Here is a 20839-nt window from a genome sequence, read left to right as displayed (position 1 = left end):
AAATCCCAGGCTTCCAGTTTCTAGCTCTACAGGGATTCAATTACAGGGGATTCAATTTATTTCAGTGGGAATAATGGTATACTTTGTAACCTGGATACTTCCTGGTTGTTTTCTAAATGCAACATTTAAAATAGGTTGTTCAGGGCACATGTTCTCAGGATCTGTGTCATGGAAAAAAATGTTTACTTCCATTAATAATTAAATACGTTTTAGTGGGATGTTCATTATTTGGGGCTGTAGTTCCAAATGTGCTTACTACATACATACACTTAAGGTTGTTGATTGATTGGTATAGATCAGTCCTGTTAATATTTTTAGAAACTGTACTTACTACTATTTTCTTGCCTCACTCTTTGTAGCTAATTACTCCACCTGCGTCAAAAAAGTATTTCAACTTCAGATATCCACCTGCTGGAGTAGAAAGAGTATTTTATGGAAGAGCAAATGATCCCCAAATTGCACCTTATTTGACACATGGAATTAGATCTAAAATTTCAATACCGGTAACTTATTTTCTTTTTTTCCTTGTACATTATTAATTTACCAAGGTGAAAATGCACAAATCAGGTATTAGTGAAATTCATGAGTTCCAATCTCCTTCCCACCCATATTTTTTACTAGCCTTTTCTCAATCTATCTTCCAAAAGCCTTTATCTTGAGCAGTAGAAAAAATCCAAGCAGCAGCAGCCAAGGCGGTGTGAAGAAATTAATAGTTTAAGCCAAAAACTATCTCTTCTCCTCTCAAATGATAAAAGCCTAGTTGCATTCCATTTTCTCACAATGAAGAGAAATGCTGTCAGGCTTTGTTAGACAATAAAGAAGACTGCCTTGGTGGGGTGTGGTGGCTCATGCCTGTATCCCAGCACTTTGGGAGGCTGAGGCAGGAGGATCACCTAAGATCAGGAATTTGAGACCAGCCTGGCCAACATGACGAAATCCTGTCTCTACTAAAAATTAAAAAAAAAAAAAAAAATACCTGGGGCATAGTAGCGGGCACCTGTAATCCCAGCTACTTGGGAGGCTGAGGCAGGAGAATCGCTTGAAGCCAGGAGGCGAAGATTGCTGTGAGCCGAGATCATGCCACTGCAATCCAGCCTGGGCAACAGACTGAGACTCCATCTCAAAAAAAAAAAAAAAAAAAAAAAAAGGCTGCCTTAGTGACTTGCCTAGAGGCCCTGTGGAATACCTATATGGACATTGAGTAGAGGTGGAGTCAAAATGTTTGTTATCTGCTACTGATTGAATGGACACCCTAGATTCAGAAGACCTGATCTCTGTATCTGAAGAGAACTTTTGGAAGTCAAGTGATTCTTGTGCTTTTCATTTTCACTTTTCTTTCTTTCTTTTTTTTTTTTTTTTGAGACTGAGTCTCACTCTGTTGCCCAGGCTGGAGTGCAGTGGCATGATCTTGATTCATTGTAACCTCCACTTCCCGGGCTCAAGCAATTTTCCTGCCTCAGACTCCTCAGTAGCTGGGACTACAGGCGCGTGCCACCACACCTGACTGATTTTTTATTTTTTTATTTTTAGTAGATACGGAGTTTCACCATGTTGGCTAGGCTCGTCTCAAACTCCTGACCTCAGGTGATCCGCCCTCCTCAGCCTCCCAAAGTGCTGGGATAACAGGCGTGAGCCACTGCACCTGGCATCACCTTTCTTAAATATTTGAGTCGAGTAACCTGGAAGCTATCGTTGTAAACCTTTTAGTATCACTGAAACCTTTTAACTCATTAGAAAGTTCTTCTAGGCATGTTTAAACTTTATAGCCAATTCCGACAGTTCATTTGAAGGTGAGCAAAGCCAGTGATGATAATGAAATGTTTTCCCACAATCGTACAGTCTCCTCTCCCTAGCTGTTGATTAGGGTTTCCATTTTCATATTGGTACTATTTTTGTTGATGTATTTGTGCATTGTATGATTTCTTTTAGGCAAACACATTGATAAACCCACAGCCTATTACCACATTTCAACAGAAAATTAAAGATAAAAAAGAATCTATATATCTTAGCAATCGACGAGCACCATTAGGAAAATCTCATGATCAAGCACCAGGATTACCTAAAGGAATGGACACAATCAATACGACATTTGGGACAGCAATCATCAGAGGTAGTAAAAAAAAAAAAAAAAAAAAAGGGGGTGGGAAGGGGCTGGTAAAATAAGTTTCTTTGGAAAATTTGATCAAATATCTTATTTGTATGATGTTTGGTGATGGTGTAAACAATGACTCAAGAAGGAAAGATGGGATTGTAGCAAGAAAGTTATTCTCAGAACCAAAATCCTTGACATGTATGTATGCAGAAGCAGGAAAAATTCAGGTATTGGAGTCCAGATATAGTGAGCATAGTAGGTATGGTGTAAAGACAGGAAAGTACTCAACAAAAATTGGCTCTGGGACTAGCTAGAGAACTGCAATCCCTTTGCCTTGGACATCCATTCGTGTGTTCTGTTTCCATCAGTGCTTCACATGTGTTTGTGACTCTGAACTCTTTATGAAACAGAGTTCATGGCACAGGTAAGTTTGGTAAATGCTGTATACCACACTCCATTCATGCAGATCCATGAGGTCTACGTGCATATTAACCAATCACAGGGCAGAGTGACTTCCACTCTGATTCTGAGGGGGAGTAGAGTACCATCTTTCAATAAATAACTCGTTAGAACTGGTCATAGGCCATTCTTCGTTCTGAAGACCCAGGTTCCTGCCATGTTGTTGAGTGCCTTTCTTTACACCTTTCTCAGATTTCTCTCCTTTACTCTTTTTGAGGTTATCCCCTCCCTCTAGGAGTCTTACCGTAGGAGATCTCAAATTCCATCTTTCTTTATTTTTGTGGAGAAATTCTCTCTTTGTCTTTCCATACCCATTGAGGCTCTCTTCCAGGAACCTTAGCTTTGTTCACCGAAAGGCTCACTAGATTATTTTCCTTAAGGTAGTGACATCTACTCTGAAGATAGATTATACTTTGGAATGTAAAATCTGGAGTTGTACCTTATTACATCAGATCTAAAGTTTTTAAAAATTTGACACATGAAAAATGTATTTTAGAGTAGATTAAATATCCTCTCCTTTTTATGTTTCATAAACGTATGAAACATATATACTTATATTTATAAACTATATATATTTATATTTATATAGAGACTGGGGTCTCACCATGTTTCCAGGCTGGCCTCAAGCTCCTGGACTCAAGTGATTCTCCCACCTTGGCCTCCCAAACGGCTGGGATTACAGATGTGAGTGACTATTTCCCACCTCTTCTTTTTGATAGGTTTAAGAAATCCTATGTATATGAACTGTTAGACATGGCATTATAGCCATTATATCATAACTGCTACCTAGGATTAGTTTATTTAATGTGGAAAGTATTCTCTAAGTGTTCCTCATTTAAATATATAAAAAGAAACAATGTTTCAAAACATGTATATATGTGTATCATTAAGTGTAATGTTCATATATCAAAAAGAAGTTCTGCTTTACAGGATTATTTTGATTGGAATCATCTTCTGATATTCTTAACTATTAGTTTATATACCTTAATTCTTGGCAGAAAGGCCAAAATAAAGGAAACTTCTTAATCTATGTTGTTAGGTCAAAAGGGAAGAGTGAAATTGTAAATGGAGTTACATTTACAAATTATTATCTAAAGCAGTAAAAACAAAATTATTCACTGTACACAAAACTGGGTACCACTAGTCATGGGAATGCAGCTATTAAACAAACATCTCTTCTAGATTTAGGACCAGTAGAAGAATTTCTCCCTGATTCCAGTGATTTCCCTGGTACCTCTGGCTACACTGAGGATACAGATTCATTTTTAAAAATTAATTAATTAGTTAATTAATTTTTTGAGACGGAGTCTCACTCTGTTGCCCAAGCTGCAGTGCAGTGTTGCGATCTCAGCTCCCTGCAACCTCTGCCTCCCAGGTTCAAGTGATTCTCCTGCCTCAGCCCCCCGAGTAGCTGGGATTATAGGCGTGTGCCACCACACCCGTCTAATTTTTGTGTTTTTAGTAGAGACAGGGTTTCACCATGTTGCTCAGGCTGGTCTCAAATTCCCGACCTCAGATGATCCACCCACCTCAGCCTCCCAAAGTACTGGGATTACAGACCTGAGCCACTGAGCCTGGCCTGGGAATACAGATTCAGATCCAAACAGACACAGGGTGTATGCTTCCATCTAAAACTGCCAAAATTTACACCATGGCTACCCCATAGGGCGTTAGGGGTTCTAATTTGTGGTTCAGATTTGTTTAGATCATCTTGAGAAGTCTGCAGTAAACTAAAATAAAAATTGTACAGAGATTCTCAGGACCAGGAATTTAACTGTGCTTGGAATATGGCTTACCACAACTAAACAGTTAACTGATAATAGAGTTCTTTTTTTTTTCTTTTTGAGATGAAAGTCTCGCTCTGTCACCCAGGCTGGAGTACAGTGGTGCCATCTGGGTTCACTGCAACGTCTGCCTCCTGGGATCAAGTGATTTTCCTGCTTCAACCTCCCGAGTAGAGTAGCTGGGACCACAGGCACATGCTACCACACCTGGCTTATTTTTGTATTTTTCGTAGAAATGGGGTTTCACCATGTTGGCCAGGCTGGAATTTTTTTTTTTTTTTTTTTAGTAGGAATAGGGTTTCATCATGTTGACCAGGCTGATCTCAGACTCCTGACTTCAGGTGATCCACCCTCTTTGGCTTCTCAAAGTGCTGGGATTACATGCGTGAACCACTGCTCCCAGCCAACTGATAATAAAGTTCTAACATGCTTCAGACTTCTAGGGGGTGAGCCAGGTCAAGCGGGCTTCCCTTTCTTGATAAGTCATTTATGTTGGCTTTGTGATCTCTCGGGATGTCTGTGTAGACTTGCATCCAGCATACCTAATTTCTCATTTGTTCTAGTCAATATAAACGTGTTATAAATAGATTAAAAAGTACCTTGGAACTGATTTTATTAATTCTTCCTTCAGAATACTCTGCTAAAGACGTGGTGAATCCACCAAAATCCTATGAAGAAGTATTTAAAGAAGGAAATGAAGGACATGATTTGTATGTTGTTTCTCATAATGATTATTATGCAGGTAAGTGTCCTCCAATGCAAAATGGGCCTGAGGATATGGGACTCTCGGATTTGTGAAGAGGAATAAAGGAGATAAGTACATAAAATTAAATGCCTGGCATGTAATAGGTGATTAATACAATCTTATTCATAAGGTCATAAACCATGATAGCTGGGAAAACCTGTACCGCATATACTTATGGTTTTAAAAAAATTTAATTTTAATTTTTTTTTTTTTTTTTTCCAGACAGGGGTCTCTGTTGCCCAGGCTGGAGTGCAGTGGTGTGATCATGGCTCATTGCAGTCTGCACCTCCTAGGCTCAAGCAATCCTTTCACCTCAGCCTCCTGAACAGCTGAGACTACAGGTGTGCATCACCACGCCTGGCTAATTTTTTGAGTTTTTAAATAGAGATGAGGTCTTCCTATGTTGTCCAGGCTGGTCTCAAACTCCTGAGCTCAAGCGATCCTCCCATCTTAGCCTCCCAAAGTTCTGTGATTACAGGCATGCACCACTGCACTCGGCTCAATACTTATTCTAAGTGCTTAATTTTATATAAGAATATTGGGTGATGGTCAAGTTCACAAATTTTTGAATCAGATCAGGTTCAAATCCTAGCTCAACTATTTACTATCTTTTAAAACTTGGGCAATTTACTTATTTGATCATTATATATTCTTATCTCTTAAATGGGTATAGTAATATTGTGAGGATTGATTAGATGTCAGATGCTTAATGTAGTACCTGGAACATAGTTAAGTACTCAAAATTATTAGCTGTTATTATTATTATTATTTTTAGTGATCTTGTCTTAAAGTTTCATATCTAGTAGCATATTACTAGAATTATTCCATAACACAACTAAAAAGGCATTAGTTGTTTATAGTGCTATAAAATAAAACTCAATTGCCAATATGTTGATGTTAAGTAAAGTCTTGATAAAATAAAGGATTGAGAAGTAGACTCTGATACATGTCCTGAGAAAGCCTATGGATTGTGCATGGTTCATAAACTCAGTCTTTATTAGCTAGAAGAGCTGCCCTTCACTGCCGCACAGCAGGGGGGTTGTGCTCCTTATTTCTTATTTCTTTACTTTTCTCCTCCACTGCAAGAAAGGGGGGGCTTTCTTGCTCCTCATTTCTTATTTCTTTACTTTTTCTCCTCCACTGCTGTCTAACACTAGACTCCCTTTCTATGCTCTCCTCCCAAATTTCTGTTCATAGCTTCATGTTTGGAGTCTGCCATTTGCTTCTGTCATAGCCAATGTGTGTTGGTTCTCCTCTTCCTCCCTTCCTTCCTTCCTTCCTTCCTTCCTTCCTTCCTTCCTTCCTTCCTTCCTTCCTTCCTTCCTTCCTTCCTTCCTTCCTTCCCTCCCCTCCTTTTCCGTCCCCTCCCCTTCCCTCCCCTCTCCTTTCCTTTTTTATTTCTTTTCCCCTTTCCCTTTCCTTCCCTCTCTCCCGCCTCTTTCTTTCCTTTCCTTTCCTTTTTCCTTTTCCTTTTTTTTTCCTTTTTCTTTTTCTTTTCTTTTTTTGTCAGTGATAAAGAAGTATCTGCTGGTTCTTTACATGCCCCAACATGTTCCCAGATTGTCTAAGATTGTCTCTACTCTCACACTGCCCCTGTTGCTATCTGCACAGATGCCATATTTCTTCTCACAGTCTTGACTTCTCTCCATATCTTTACTCCTCTACTTCCCTAGCCCATTCTTTTCTTTTGCTCTTTCCCTCCTTTCTTTTGTTCTTTCCTCCCTTTCTTTCATTCATTCCCTCCTTTCTTCCTTCTCTGTCTTGTGAAAATATTTTATTCATGTTTGAAAAAGTTTCATGTCTATTGCACAGTCTAATCCAATGCTCTTTAATTGTTTTAAAAAGAACTTTGGTCTGAGTTCAGTGGCTCACTCTTGTAATCTCAGCGCTTTGGGAGGCTGAGGCAGGTGGATTACTTGAGCCCAGGAGTTTGAGACCAGCTTGGGCAACATAGGGAGAATCTGTATCTATGAAAAATAAATTAAAAAATTAGCCAGGCACGGTGGCGCATGTCTGTAGTTTCGGCTACTTGGGAGGCTAAGATGGGAGGATTGCTTGAGCCCAGGAGTTCCAGGTTGCAGTGAGCCACGATTGCGCTACTGCACTCTAGGCCTGGGCATGAGTGAGACCCTGTCTCAAAATAAAATAAAAAGCAAAAAGAACTACGTCAATAAATATATACAATGTATAGACAACCTATAATGAGATACCTTATAAGCATTTAACAGTCTGAGAAAAATAAGTGTAGTTTTTTATATTTAGAAGAGCTCGGCCGGGCGCGGTGGCTCAAGCCTGTAATCCCAGCACTTTGGGAGGCCGAGGCGGGCGGATCACGAGGTCAGGAGATCGAGACCATCCTGGCTAACATGGTGAAACCCCGTCTCTACTAAAAATACGAAAAAAACTAGCCGGGCGTGGTGGCGGGCGCCTGTAGTCCCAGCTACTCGGAGGCTGAGGCAGGAGAATGGCCTGAACCTGGGAGGCGGAGCTTGCAGTGAGCCGAGATCGCGCCACTGCACTCCAGCCTGGGTGACACAGCGCGAGACTCCGTCTCAAAAAAAAAAAAAAAAGAAGAGCTCTAATGGACCGTAACATGACTATAATTTCCTTCGTTTGCTATTTTTATGGAAGTTTCAATGGCATCTTGAAAAGTTGTAGAATCTGATCTTTTAAATATGATCTTAATTTTTCCTTCATAAGAAAAGTAGCTTTTTAATTATAGAAATACATTATAATTGTAGATAACTTAAATATTAAAAAATGAAGAAAGAGTAAATATAACCTTGAAATCCCATTAGCTAGGGATAACTACAGTTGAGAAGTTGAACATTTTAAAAATTATTCTTATTCTTTTTTTTTTTTGTGGGTACATAGTAGGTATATATATTTATGGGGTACATGAGATGTTTTGACATGGGCATGCAACATGAAATAAGTGCATCTTGGAGAATGGTGCATCCGTCCCCTCAAGCATTTATACTTTGAGTTACAAACAATCAAATTATACTCTTTAAGTTATTTAAAAATGTACAATTAAGTTATTATTGACTGTAGTCACCCTATTGTGCTATGAAGTAGTAGTTCTTATTCATTCTTTCTAGTTTTTTTCCCTACCACCCCCACTATCCTTCTCAGCCTCTGATAATCATCCGTCTACTCTTTATGTCAATGAGTTCAATTGTTTTTATTTTTAGATCTCACAAATAAGTGAGAACATGCAACGTTTGTCTTTCTATGCCTTGCTTATTTCACTTAACATAATGATCTCCAGTTCAATCCCTATTGTTGCAAAAGACTGGAATTCATTCTCCCTTATGGCTGAATAGTACTCCATTGTGTAAATGTACCACATTTTCTTTATAGGTTCATCGTAATTTATCCATTCATCTGTTGATGGATACATAGGCTGTTTCCAAATCTCACTGTAAACAGTGCTGAAACAAACACAGGAGTGCCTGTAATCTCTCTGATATACTGATTTTCTTTCTTTTTTCTTTTCTTTTCTTTTTTTTTTTTTTTTTTCTTTTTTTGAGACGAATTCTTGCTCTGTTGCCCAGGCTGGAGTGCAGTGGTGTGATCTCGGCTCACTGCAACCTCCACCTCCTGGATTCAAGCCATTCTCCAGTCTCAGCCTTACAAGTAGTTGGGATTACAGGTGCCTGCCACCATGCCTGGTTAATTTTTGTATTTTTAGTAGAGACGGGGTTTTGCCATGTTTACCAGGCTGGTCTTGAACTCCTGACCTCAGGTGATCCACCCATCTTGGTATCCCAAAGTGCTGAGATTACAGGCATTGGCCACTGCTCCCAGCCTGATTTCCTTTCTTATGGGTATATACCCAGCAGTGGGATTGCTGGACCATATGGTAGCTCAACTTTTAGTTTTTTGAGGAACCTCCGAATTGTTCTCCATAGTGGTTGTACTAATTTGCCTTCCCACCAACAGTGTACAAGGGTTCCTATTTCTCCACACCCTCACCAGCATTTGTTATTGCCTGTATTTTGGATATAAGCCATTTTAACTGGGGTGAGATGATATCTCATCGTACTTCTGATTTGCATTTCTCTGATGATCAGTGATGTTGAGCACCTTTTCATATGTCTGCTATTTGTATTTTGTGTGTGTGTGTGTGAAATGTCTATTTAAATGTTTTGTCCACTTTTTTGATCAGATTATTATTATTTTTTCTATAGAGTTGAGTTCCTTGTATATCCTGGTTATTAATCTCTTGTCAGATGGGTAGTTGGCAAGTATATTCTCCCATTCTGTGGGTTGTCTTTTCACTTTGTTGATTTTATCCTTTGCAGTGCAGAAGCTTTTTAACTTGACGTGATCCCATTTGTCCTTTTTTGCTTTGGTTGCCTGTGCTTGTGGGATATTACTCCAGAAATTTTGCCCAGATCAATGTCCTGGAGATTTTCCCCAATTTTTTCTTGTAGTAGTTTCATAGTTTGAGGTCTTAGATTTATGTTTTTAATTCATTTTGATTTTATTTTTGTATATGGCAAGAGATAGGGGTCTAGTTTCATTCTTTTGCATATGAATATCCAGTTTTCCCAGCACCATTTGTTGAAGAGACTGTCTTTTCCTCAGTGTATGTTCTTGGCACCTTTGCCAAAAATGACTTCACTGTAGGTGTTTGGATTTGTTTGGATTCTTATTCTGTTCCATTGGTCTATGTGTCTGTTTTTCTGCTAGTGCCATGCTGTTTTGGTTACTACAGCTCTGTAGTATAATTTGAAGTCAGGTAACGTGATTACTCCAGTTTTGATCTTTTTACTTTGGCTTTTCTGGATATTTTGTGGTTTCATATGCACTTTAGGATATTTTTCTATTTCTGTGAAGAATGTCATTGGTATTTTTGTAGGTATTGCATTGAATCTGTAGATTGCTTTTGGTAGTATGGACATTTTAACAATATTGATTCTTCCAATCCATGAACATAAAATGGTTTTTGAGTTTTTGGTGTCCTGTTCAATTTCTTTCATCAGTGTTTTATAGTTTTCATTATAGAAATCTTTGATTAAGTTAATTCCTAGATATTTAATTTTATGTGTGGCTATTGTGTTTAATACATGGGATTACTTTTTAAATTTCTTTTTCACAGCATTCACTGTTGGTATATAGAAATGCTACTGATTTTTGTATGTTTATTTTGCATCTTGTAACTTTACTGAATTTATCAGTTCTAATAATTTTCTTGTGGATTCTTTTTTTTTTTTTTATTTTTTTTTGAGACGGAGTCTCGCTGTGTCGCCCAGGCTGGAGTGCAGTGGCGCGATCTCGGCTCACTGCAAGCTCCGCCTCCCGGGTTCACGCCATTCTCCCGCCTCAGCCTCCGAGTAGCTGGGACTACAGGCGCCCGCCACCACGCCTGGCTAGTTTTTTGTATTTTTAGTAGAGCCGGGGTTTCACCATGTTAGCCAGGATGGTCTCGATCTCCTGACCTCGTGATCCACCCGCCTCGGCCTCCCAAAGTGCTGGGATTACAGGCTTGAGCCACCGCGCCCGGCCTCTTGTGGATTCTTTAGGTTTTTCTAAATATAAGATCATATCATCTGCAAATAAGGGTAATTTGACCTCTTTCTTTCCAATTCTCATGCCCTTTATATCTTTCTCTTGTCTGATTGCTGTAGCTTGGACTTCCAGTATGAAGGAAGAACTTTCAGTCTTTTCCCATTCAGTATCATCCTAGCTGGGATTCTGTTGTGTACAGCTATTATTATACTGAGGTGTGTTCCTTCTATATCCACTGTGTTGAGGGTTTTTATTATTACAGGCATTAGCCACTACTAATATTGAATTGCTACTATTATTATTACAGGCATTAGCCACTGCTAATGTTGAAGGGATGTTGAATTTTATCAAATGCTTTTTCAGCATCAATTGAAATGATCATATGGTTTTTTTACTCTTCATTCTGTTGATATGATATATCCCATTGATTGATTTGCGTATATTGAAAAATACTTGGGTCCCAAAGATGAATCCCATGAGACTTGCAAATATTATCTTAAACCCATTATTTTAACCTGATAACAACTTAACACTATTTGCATAAACAACAAACAAGGAAAAATAAAAACTCTATGTCTTAACTTTCTCCCCTTACCTTTTTAACTCTGTTGTTTCTATTTATATGTTATTATAATCTCTATGTCTTGAAAAGTTGTTGTAGTTATTATTTTTTATTGGTTCATTGTTTAGTCTATCTACTCAGGATAAGAGTAGTTTGGATACCACAGTTATAGTGCTATACTACTCTGTGTGTTTCTGTGTGCTTACTATTATCAGTGAGTTTTGCACCTTCAGGTGATTATTCATTGCTTATTAATATTTTTTTCTTTCTGATTGAAATTGAAGTACTCCCTTAAGCATTTCTTATAGGACAGGTCTGGTATTTATGAGATTCCTCTGCTTTTTATTTTTATTTTTATTTTTTGGCCTGAGAGAGTCTTTATTTCTTCATCATGTGTGAAGGATATTTTCACCAGATAAGATATACTATTCTAGAATAAAAGTTTCTTTTCTTCAGCACTTTAAATATGTCATGGCACTCTCTCCTGTAAAGTTTCCACTGAAAAGTCTACTGCCAGATTTATTGAAGCTCCATTGTATGTTGTTTCTTTTCTCTCACTGCTTTTAGAATCCTTTCTTCATCCTTGACCTTTAGGGTTTTGATTATTCAATGTCTTGAGGTAATCTTCTTTGGGTTAAATCTACTTGGTGTTCTATAACCTTCTTGTACTTGGATATTGATATCTTTCTCTAGATTTGGGAAGTTCTCTGCTATCTCTTTGAATAAACTTTCTACTGCTATCTCTTTGTCTATTTTTAAGGGTAATAACTTTAAAAATAAAATAAAAAAATAATAAATTTAGTCTCACTATGTTGCTCAGGCTAGACTCAAATTCCTGGGCTTAAGTCATCTTTGCACCTTGGCCTCCCAAAGTACTGGGATTACAAACGTGAGCCACCTTGCTTGGCAAGGCCAATAACTCTTAGATTTGCCCCTTTGAGACTATTTTTCTATATCTTTTAGTTGTACTTCATTTTTAAATTTTTTTTCTTTTGTCTTCTCTGATTGTATTTTCAAATAGCCTGTCTTCAAGCTCATTAACTCTTTCTTCTGCTTGATCAGTTCTGCTATTGAGAGACTGATGTACTTTTCAGTTTGTCAATTGAATTTTTCAGCTCCAGAATTTCTGCTTGATTCTTTTTTTGTTTGTTGTTGTTTTTGTTTTTGTTTTTTGAAATGAAGTCTCACTCTGTTGCCCAGCCTGGAGTGCAGTGGTGTGATCTTGGCTCACTGCAACCTCCCTCTCCTAGGTTCAAGTGATTCTCTTGTCTCAGCCTCCCCAGTAGCAGGGATTATAGGCACCATCACGCCTGGCTAATTTTTGTATTTTTAGTAGAGATGGGGTTTCACCATGTTGGCCAGGCTGGTCTTGAACTCGTAGCTTTAGGTGATTTACCCGCCTCGGCCTCCCAAAGTGCTGAAATTATAGGTGTGAGCTACCACGCTTGGCCTTTGCTTGATTCTTTTTAATTATTTCAGTCTCTTTCTTAAATTTACCTGATAGAATTTTGAATTCCTTCTCTGTGTTATCTTAAATGTCTTTTGAGTTTCCTCAACACAACTATTTTGAATTATCTGTCTGAAAGGACATATAGCTCTGTTGCTCCGTGATTGGTCCCTGGTGTCTTATTTAGTTTATTTAGTGAAGTCATATTTTCCTAGATGGTGTTGATACTTGTAGATGTTCCTGGTGTCTGGCATTGAACAGTTAGATATTTATTGTAGTTCTCACTGTCTGTGCTTATTTGTACCCGTTCATCTTGGAAATGCTTTCCAGATATATGAAAGGACTTGGGTGTGGTGATCTAAGCTGTATCTGCTTTAGGAGGCACCCCAAGCCCAGTAACCCTAGTTTTTGCAAACTTGTAGAGGTACTGCCTTGATGAACTTGGACAAGATCCGGGAGAATTCCCTGGGTTACAAGGCAGAAACTCATGTTCTTTTCCTTTACTTTCCCCTAAACATACAGTCTTTCTCTCTGTTCTGAGCCACCTAAAGCTGGGGGTTGAGTGACACAAGTACCCCTGTGGCCACCACTGCTAACTGTATTGGATCACACTTGAAGCTAGTGTAGCATTTGGTCTCACCCAAGTCCTGCTGTACTCAATCTCTGGCTGCAGCCTATGTTCACTCAAGGTCCTGGGGCTCTATAATTAACAGGTGGCAAAGCCCGCCAGGCCTGTGTCCTTCCCTTCAGGGTGGTGAGGTCCCCCAGGGCTTGGGTGGGTACAGAAGTACTGTCTGGGAGTCAAGGACTAGAGTCAAAAACGTTAGACGTCTACCAGGTATTCTACTGTATTGCAGCTGAGCTGGCACTCAAACCACAAGATACAGTCTTTCCCACTCTTCCCTCACCTTCCCAAAGGCAGAGGAACCTCACTGGGTAGCCACCGCCACCCCAGGCCATGAGGAATAATGCCAGACTATCACCAATGTTCTCTTAAGGCCCAAGGTCTCTTAAGTCAGCTTGAGGTTAATGGCCTGGTACTTACCCTTCAGGTCAGTGGGTTCCCCTCTGGCCCAGAGCAGGTCCAGAAATGTTATTTTCAAGAGCCAAGTCCTGGAATTGGGAACCCGAAGAGCCTACTTGGTGCTCTACTCCCCTGTGGGCATGCTGGTACCCAAGGTGTAAGACAAAGTCCTCTTTACTATACTTTTCCCTGTACTTTTCTCAAGCAGAAGGAGTTTTGCTCTGTAGCTACCACAGCTGATAATGTGCTAAGTCTCTTCTGAAGCCAGGAAGTCTGAGAGGCTTACCCAAGACCCTTGGTGTACTACCTGGGCCCTGAATAACGACAGCTGGTTATTCAGGGCCCAAGAGCTCTTCAGTTAGCAGGTGATGAATGCTGGCAGGATTGGGTTCTTTCCTTCAAAGCAGTGGGTTCCCTTTTGGCCCCAGATGTGTCTAGAAATGTCATCTGCAAACCAGACCCTGGAATGGCGGCCTCCTGTGTCCCACCAGTGCCCTATCTTGCTGTGGCTGAGGTGGTATCCTAGATGCAAGGTGATGTCTTCCCTGCTCTTCCCTCTCCTCTCCTCAAGCGGAAGGAAGGGGTCCCTTTTGGAGCCATGAGCTGAGTTGTGCAGCCTGGGGTGAGGGGAGGGGTGATGCCAGCATTCCCTTGGCTGCCCCAGCTGGTGTCCCAGTATGACATGTGTCCCGCCCCCAGTCCACTGTCTCTGGGCCTGGTTCTGCTCTGGCAGTCGCCTAAGAGTTCCAGTCCTCACGGCCTAGACCACCTTTCAAGGTTACTTGGAGACACAGTGCTGTAGCCCTTGGTGGCGAAGTTTGTGGGCACTCAAGTTCGGACTACTGGGATTGGCAATTCCTTTTTTGATAGGGCTGATTTAAATGCTGCCTCTGTGGACAGGCATCAGCTGAGTTTGGTTCAGTTTTCCATTCTGCTCTAACAGGAAAGCACTGGGTTTAATACCTCACAATTGCTGTGTTCTCCCTACTCTGGTGCCAGGAGAAGCTCTCTACACCACTCTGCTGCTGCCAGGGTTGGGGAGGGGTGGTGTTCGTGATTCAAAACTCTTTTTTCTGTCTCTTCAGTGCCTTTTTTTTTTTTTCAGTGCTATGAAGTTAAAACCAGGTACTATGAGTTGCCCACCTGATTTTTGAGATGGGTACTCATATCTGTGTAGATAGTTGTCAACTTGGTGTCCTTGTAGGGGGTGGGGGGCGGGTGTGGGTCTGGGACACAGGACTGGGACATGATCAGTGGACCTTTCTATTCTGCCATCTTACTCCACTTCCTCTCTCTGAACATTTTTTCTAACCCCCATCCTTGAGCCATTAAATCACTAATCATTAAATAAACGGGATATTATTCTCCATGCTTTTAGGGAGCCTGCTCTATATATTTTAAATGTTTTGCTTAAATAATACGTAAATAGCAATAAATACGGATATACAACATTTAAAATACACTTAATACTATAAAATAACTTAATTTTAATCTTGACTAAAGTGATACTTTTATAAAATGAAAGCTATATAGAAATATACAATATACAAAAAAGTTCCCACAATTCTCTATCTCACACTGATGATTCTCTTTCTTTCTTTCTTTCTCTTTCTTTCTTTCTTTTTCTTTTCTTTTCTTTTCTTTTCTTTTCTCGTTTTTTTTGAGATGGAGTTTTGCTCTTTCGTCCAGGCTGGAGTGAAGTGGCATGATCTCGGCTTACTGCAACCTCCGCCACCTGGGTTCAAGCAATTCTCCTGCCTCAGCTTCCCAAGTAGCTGGGATTATAGGTGCCTGCCACCACGCCTAGCTATTTCTGTATTTTTAGTGGAGACAGGGTTTCACCATGTTGATCAGGCTGGTCTCGAGCTTCTGACCTCAGGTGATCCATCTGCCTTGGCCTCCTAAAGTGATAGGATTACTGGTGTGAGCCACCGCACCCGGCTGATAATACTTTCATAGATGTTTTTCTTTGCACTGTTATATATATCAGTATGTGTGTTCATTTTATTCCACATCATATATACTTTTCTCCTTTTGCTTTTTTTTTGTCTTATGAAGTATTTTGGAATATCTTTTCATGTCAGTATCTACATTATATTTTCACTATTACAAAAACATATTGTTTATATACCTTTGTAAATGTGATTGGCTATTTCCTTAGGTTACATTCCTAGATTTCTGAGAAATTTTTACTCTTAGAGCCAAACTATCAGCTCAAATTACTGCCCAATTTGCCCTTAGACCCAGAGTATGAGAATATCATCATTTCTCCACACGCTTCCCAATAATGAGCTTATCCAATCTTATTTTTGTCTAACTAAGAGACAATTATAATTTCTTGTTACTTCATTAACACGACATTTACTGTTTTTATTTATATTATTTGAATTACTAGTGAGGCTGAATGTCTTTACTCCATCATTTCTTACCTTCTTGGTTGTTCTCTAGTTTCAGTCCTACTTTCTTATCTCGAAATTGAAAACTAACACCACATCAAGACTTGAAAAGAAAAAAGCACAGTATTCAATTTTAAATAAAAAGACTCCTCTGGTGGGTTCTTAGCCCTCAGTCGCCCTTTGAATGTTTCTAATATGAGGTAAATTATTACAATGAAATATGAGGGTCGCAATGTTCTGATGATCGCACAAAATTGAACAAGTGCAAAACACCAAACCTCTCAAATCTTAGCGTAGTTGAAAGTGCTGCCAGGGACCTAAATCATTGTCATACCTCCCTTGATCTTCAGGAATTCCATAACAATGGTGGAGACCCTGCGTTTTTCATCATTGATATGTCTTTTTCCCATACAATGTCCTTACTTACTTTCTAAATATTAAAGTTCTTCACCCATTTTAAGAATTGAGTTACATGGCGGGGTGCGGTGGCTCACGCCTGTAATCCCAGCACTTTGGGGGGCCAAGGCGGGCGGATCATGAGGTCAGGAGATGGAGACCATCCTGGCTAACACAGTGAAACCTTGTCTCTACTAAAAAAACAAAAATTAGCCAGGCGTGGCGTGGTGGCAGGCGTCTGTAGTTCCAGCTACTTGGGAGGCTGAGGCAGGAGAATGGCGTGAGCTCAGGAGGTGGAGGTTGCAGTGAGCCAAGACCACGCCACTGCACTCCAGCCTGGGCGACAGAGCAAGACTGTCTCAAAAAGAAAAGAAAAAAAAAGAATTGAGTTATATATTTTCTATAAATTTTGAATATTAACCCTCTATCAGATACATAGTTTGCAAGTATTTTTTTCCCAACTCATAGGTTGCCTTTTCATTTTGGTGGTTGTTTCCTTTGCTGTGCAGAAGGTTTTAAATTTGATGTAGTCTCATTTATTTATTTCTGCTTTTGTAGTCTGAGCTTTTGTATCTAAGACATCATTGCCAAGGCCAATGTCAATAAATTTTTCCTCTGTTTTTTCTTCTATGAGTTTTATGGTTTCAGGTCCTACATTTATTTTTTTAAAATCTGTTTTGAGTTGATTTTTATGTATGGTGCTGCATGTGGAAATCAGGTTTCCCAGGACCATTTATTGAAGAGACTATCCTTGCTCCATTGTTTCTTCTTGCTGCCATTGTTGAAAATTAGTGCATTGTATATGTTTGGATTTATTTCTGGGCTCTCCATTCTGTTCCACTAGTCTGTATGTCTGTTGCCAGTACCATACTGTTCTAATTACTACAGCTCTGTAATATAATTTAAATCCGGATGTGTAATGCCTCTAACTTTTTTCTTTTTCCTTATAATTACTTTGGCTATCCAGAGCCTTTTGTGGTTCTGTATAAATTTTAGGATTTTTTTTTCTGTTTCTGTGAAGAATGCTACTGGAATTTTGATAGGGATCACTTTGAATCTGTATTTTGCTTTGGGTAGTATGAACATTTTAAGAAAATTAATTATTCTGATCGATGAGCATGGAATATCTTTTCATTTATTTGTGTCCTCTTCAATTTCTTTCATCACTATTTTATAGTTTTCAGTGTACAGGTCTTTTACTTCCTTGGTTAAGTTTATTCCTAAGTATTTTTTTTTTAGGCTATCATAAATTGAATTATTTTCTTGATTTCTTTTTTGTCTAGGTTGTTATTTTTTATAGAAATGCCATGGATTTTTATGTGTTGATTTTGTATTCTTTGACTTTACTTAATTCATTTATTAGTTCTTTTTTTTTTTTTTGAGAAAGAGCCTTACTCTGTTGCCCAGGCTGGAGTGCAGTGGCATGATCTCAGCTCATTGCAACCTCTGCCTCCTGGGTTCAAGCGATTCTCGTGCCTCAGCCTCCCAAATAGCTGGGATTACAGGTGCATGCCATCACGACCAGCTAATTTTTGTATTTTTAGAGAAGACGGGGTTTCACCATGTTGGCCAGACTGGTCTCAAACTCCTGGCCTCAAGTGATCCACCAGCCTCGGCCTCTCAAATGGCTGGGATTATAGGCATGAGCCACTGGTGTGCCTGGCCAAATTCATTAGTTCTAAGAGTTTTATGATGGAGACTTTGGAGTTTTTTACATATAGCTTTTCAAATATTAATACAAGGTATTGTTGTGTGTAGCATCCCACCAGTCTCCCAGCTCACATGGGGGAATACTTATGTCTTTGGTAGCTAAATCTGTGCAGTTTCTGCACTGTTACAATTTCATTTTTTGTTCCATTCTTATTTTCAATGTCAATGAGAACATAATGTGCATCTTGCAAGATAAGGTTATTTGTGTTGCTTAAGTCATAAGTCTTCCTTTCTTTTTCCACAGGAGAGGCAAAGAACCGAAAGTATAACCCATCAAGTTTCCATAGGTTTAATGTGTATGGAGTACCAACACCACATTTTAATGATGGACGAGCCATGGCAAAATCTTTATATTGGCTCCATGAACTACAAATGTAAGTTTAATTACACTGTGCCCAGGAGCAAGTGTTAGACATTTGGACTTAAAGAAAAGTTGATTTTTAAAATTTATTTTTTGAAGAGGTAATAAAATGATATGGTTCAAATAAAATGATTAGAAAAAAATAGAAAAAAACAGTGTAATGTATTTCACTTCTGACTTTTGTTTTTACTGTCTTTATTCTGAAGTTACAAGCAAATATAAAGACATATATGCATGTTTTAACTCTCTGGGATCAACTTTATTTGTGTTTCTTAAATACAATGGACTTTCAAAACTCTACCAAGACAATTGTAATCGACTTGAAATTTGTTTATTTATTTATTGAGACAGCATGTTGCTCTATTACCCAGGCTGGAGTGTAGTAGGGCCATCATAGCTCACTGCAACCTTGAACTCCTGGACTCAAGCTATCCACCTCAGCCTTCTGAATAGCTGGGAATAAAGGCATGGATAACCATCCTGTCTTGACCTGATATTTGTTACTCAGCTTTGTTGAATAGTTATTTGGGCACCTGAGCATCAGACTCAACTTTTTCAAATTGTGACCTTTTTATGTCTTCATGCTGTAAAAACTACTTCCCTAGAAAACAAAATTGGGTCCTTAGTTTTTCATTTCCTGCGTTATATTTTATATCTGAGCCAACACATAAACTTTGGAAGGTTGTTCATAAAAGTCTAGATTTCTCATTATGCTTAAAAAAATCAGAAGATTGTGGATACTGGTGCCATGGGTTGAAGATTGTAAATACTGGTGCTGTCCAACCCTCCCCAAAAAGATATGTCTATGTCCTGATGCCCAGAACCTATGAATGTTACTTTGTGTGGAAAAAGGGTCTTTGCAGACGTAATTAAGAATCTTGAGATGAAGAGATCATTCTGGATTATCTGAGTGGGTGTTAAATCCAATGATCAGTATCTATAGAGGGGAAGAAGAAAATCTGATGCACAACAGGAAAAGATATGCAGAAGGGAAGGTATGTGAAGATGGAGATAGGTATTGGTGTGATGTGCCTATAACCAAGGAATGCGAAGTAATGCCAACAGCCATCAGACCTGGAAGAAGCAAGGAATGGGCTGGGTGTGGTGGCATATGCCTGTAGTCCCAGTGCTTTCGGAGGCTCAGGTGGGAGGATGGCTTGAGCCCAGGAGCTAGAGGCCAGTCTGGGCAACATAGCAAGACACTGTCTCTAGGGAAAACAACAAAAAAAGCAAGAAATGAATTCTCCCCTAAAGCTGTTAGAGGAAATGTTACCTCGCTGACAGTTTGATTTCAGACTTCTGGCTTCTAGAACTGTGAGATAATACATTTTTTAAAGCCATCAGTTTTTGGTAATTTCTTATAGCAACCACATGAAGCTAATGCATGGGCCTTGCATTCACATTTGTCAATGATAGGGGTAGATTTGTTCTGACCTCTGCCCTTTTTAAAGGAGACAATGGCCCTTTAGGTTTCCATAGGCGCAGCATGCACACAGACTTAGCATTCCTGCAGGTATTCAACCTGCCTCACTCTTATGCCTATTTTGTCTCTGTGACAATAACAGCTCTCAGTTATACAGGCAAAATTCTGAGCACTTTATATATTATTAGTTTAATCCTACTAAGAACTCCACAGGATAGGTGTATTCTAATTTTTATTCTTCCCATTTTACAGGTGAAAAAGCTGAGGTACAGAGGGGTTAAATCATTTGCCTAAGATCATGCAGCTCAGATGTATCAGGGGTAAGAATGAAATCCAGGCAGTGTTGGCTCTAGAGGCAGCCCTAACCACTGCACCGGATCTATAGGCACTTGATTCTTGATCACCTGTTTATGGGCTTCAAAAATGATTTCCATTCCTCTTTCCCTCCTTTATTACATGGGTTTCTGATACTTGAATTATTCAAAATAAGGATGGTAAAACACACACATAGAATAAATTTTTCAGTATCATAGTAACCCTGCATGAGACAGTTTTTATTTAGGATATAGATGAAGCATTTACATAATAAATATTTCTTATTAGTTTACATTTTGAGGCATCTAATTTTATATGCACAATTTAACATAAATTTCTTATTATTAAAATAGTTAAACTATGTATAAAGTATAAAGATATTATTTAAATATTTAAGGACTATAAAGATTTATAATTAAATATAATAAATTGATACTTAAAAGGAGACAGATATGGTTTATCCATTTTCAGTGGGTTAGAAATATAAACTTGCTATCCGTTTGTAAAACATATGAGGTAAACACATTAACAACAATGTGGTCCTCAAGAACATCCTAAGAGCAGAGCAAATATCAATGATTTAGTGTTGCCACAGAAAAACACACAAA

At 39.0% G+C, this 20839-nt stretch overlaps 1 protein-coding gene across 2 annotated transcripts in view; it reads left to right on the top strand.

Moving 5' to 3' along the window:
* EFHB (EF-hand domain family member B) overlaps window positions 1-20839 on the top strand; it is a 62107-nt gene that overhangs the window by 17630 nt on the left and 23638 nt on the right. For both annotated transcript variants that reach the window (XM_025376850.1, XM_025376849.1), the window contains 4 exons: window positions 360-503; window positions 1930-2110; window positions 4967-5077; window positions 18377-18506. In XM_025376850.1, coding sequence (XP_025232635.1) covers window positions 360-503; window positions 1930-2110; window positions 4967-5077; window positions 18377-18506 — 566 coding nt within the window. The remainder of the gene's footprint in view (window positions 1-359; window positions 504-1929; window positions 2111-4966; window positions 5078-18376; window positions 18507-20839) is intronic.

This window comes from Theropithecus gelada, chromosome 2 (assembly GCF_003255815.1).
Source record: "Theropithecus gelada isolate Dixy chromosome 2, Tgel_1.0, whole genome shotgun sequence".
In the NCBI taxonomy this organism is placed as follows: domain Eukaryota; kingdom Metazoa; phylum Chordata; class Mammalia; order Primates; family Cercopithecidae; genus Theropithecus; species Theropithecus gelada.
Note: the sequence above shows the minus strand (reverse complement) of the source record. Positions and strands in the feature narration are given on the sequence as shown.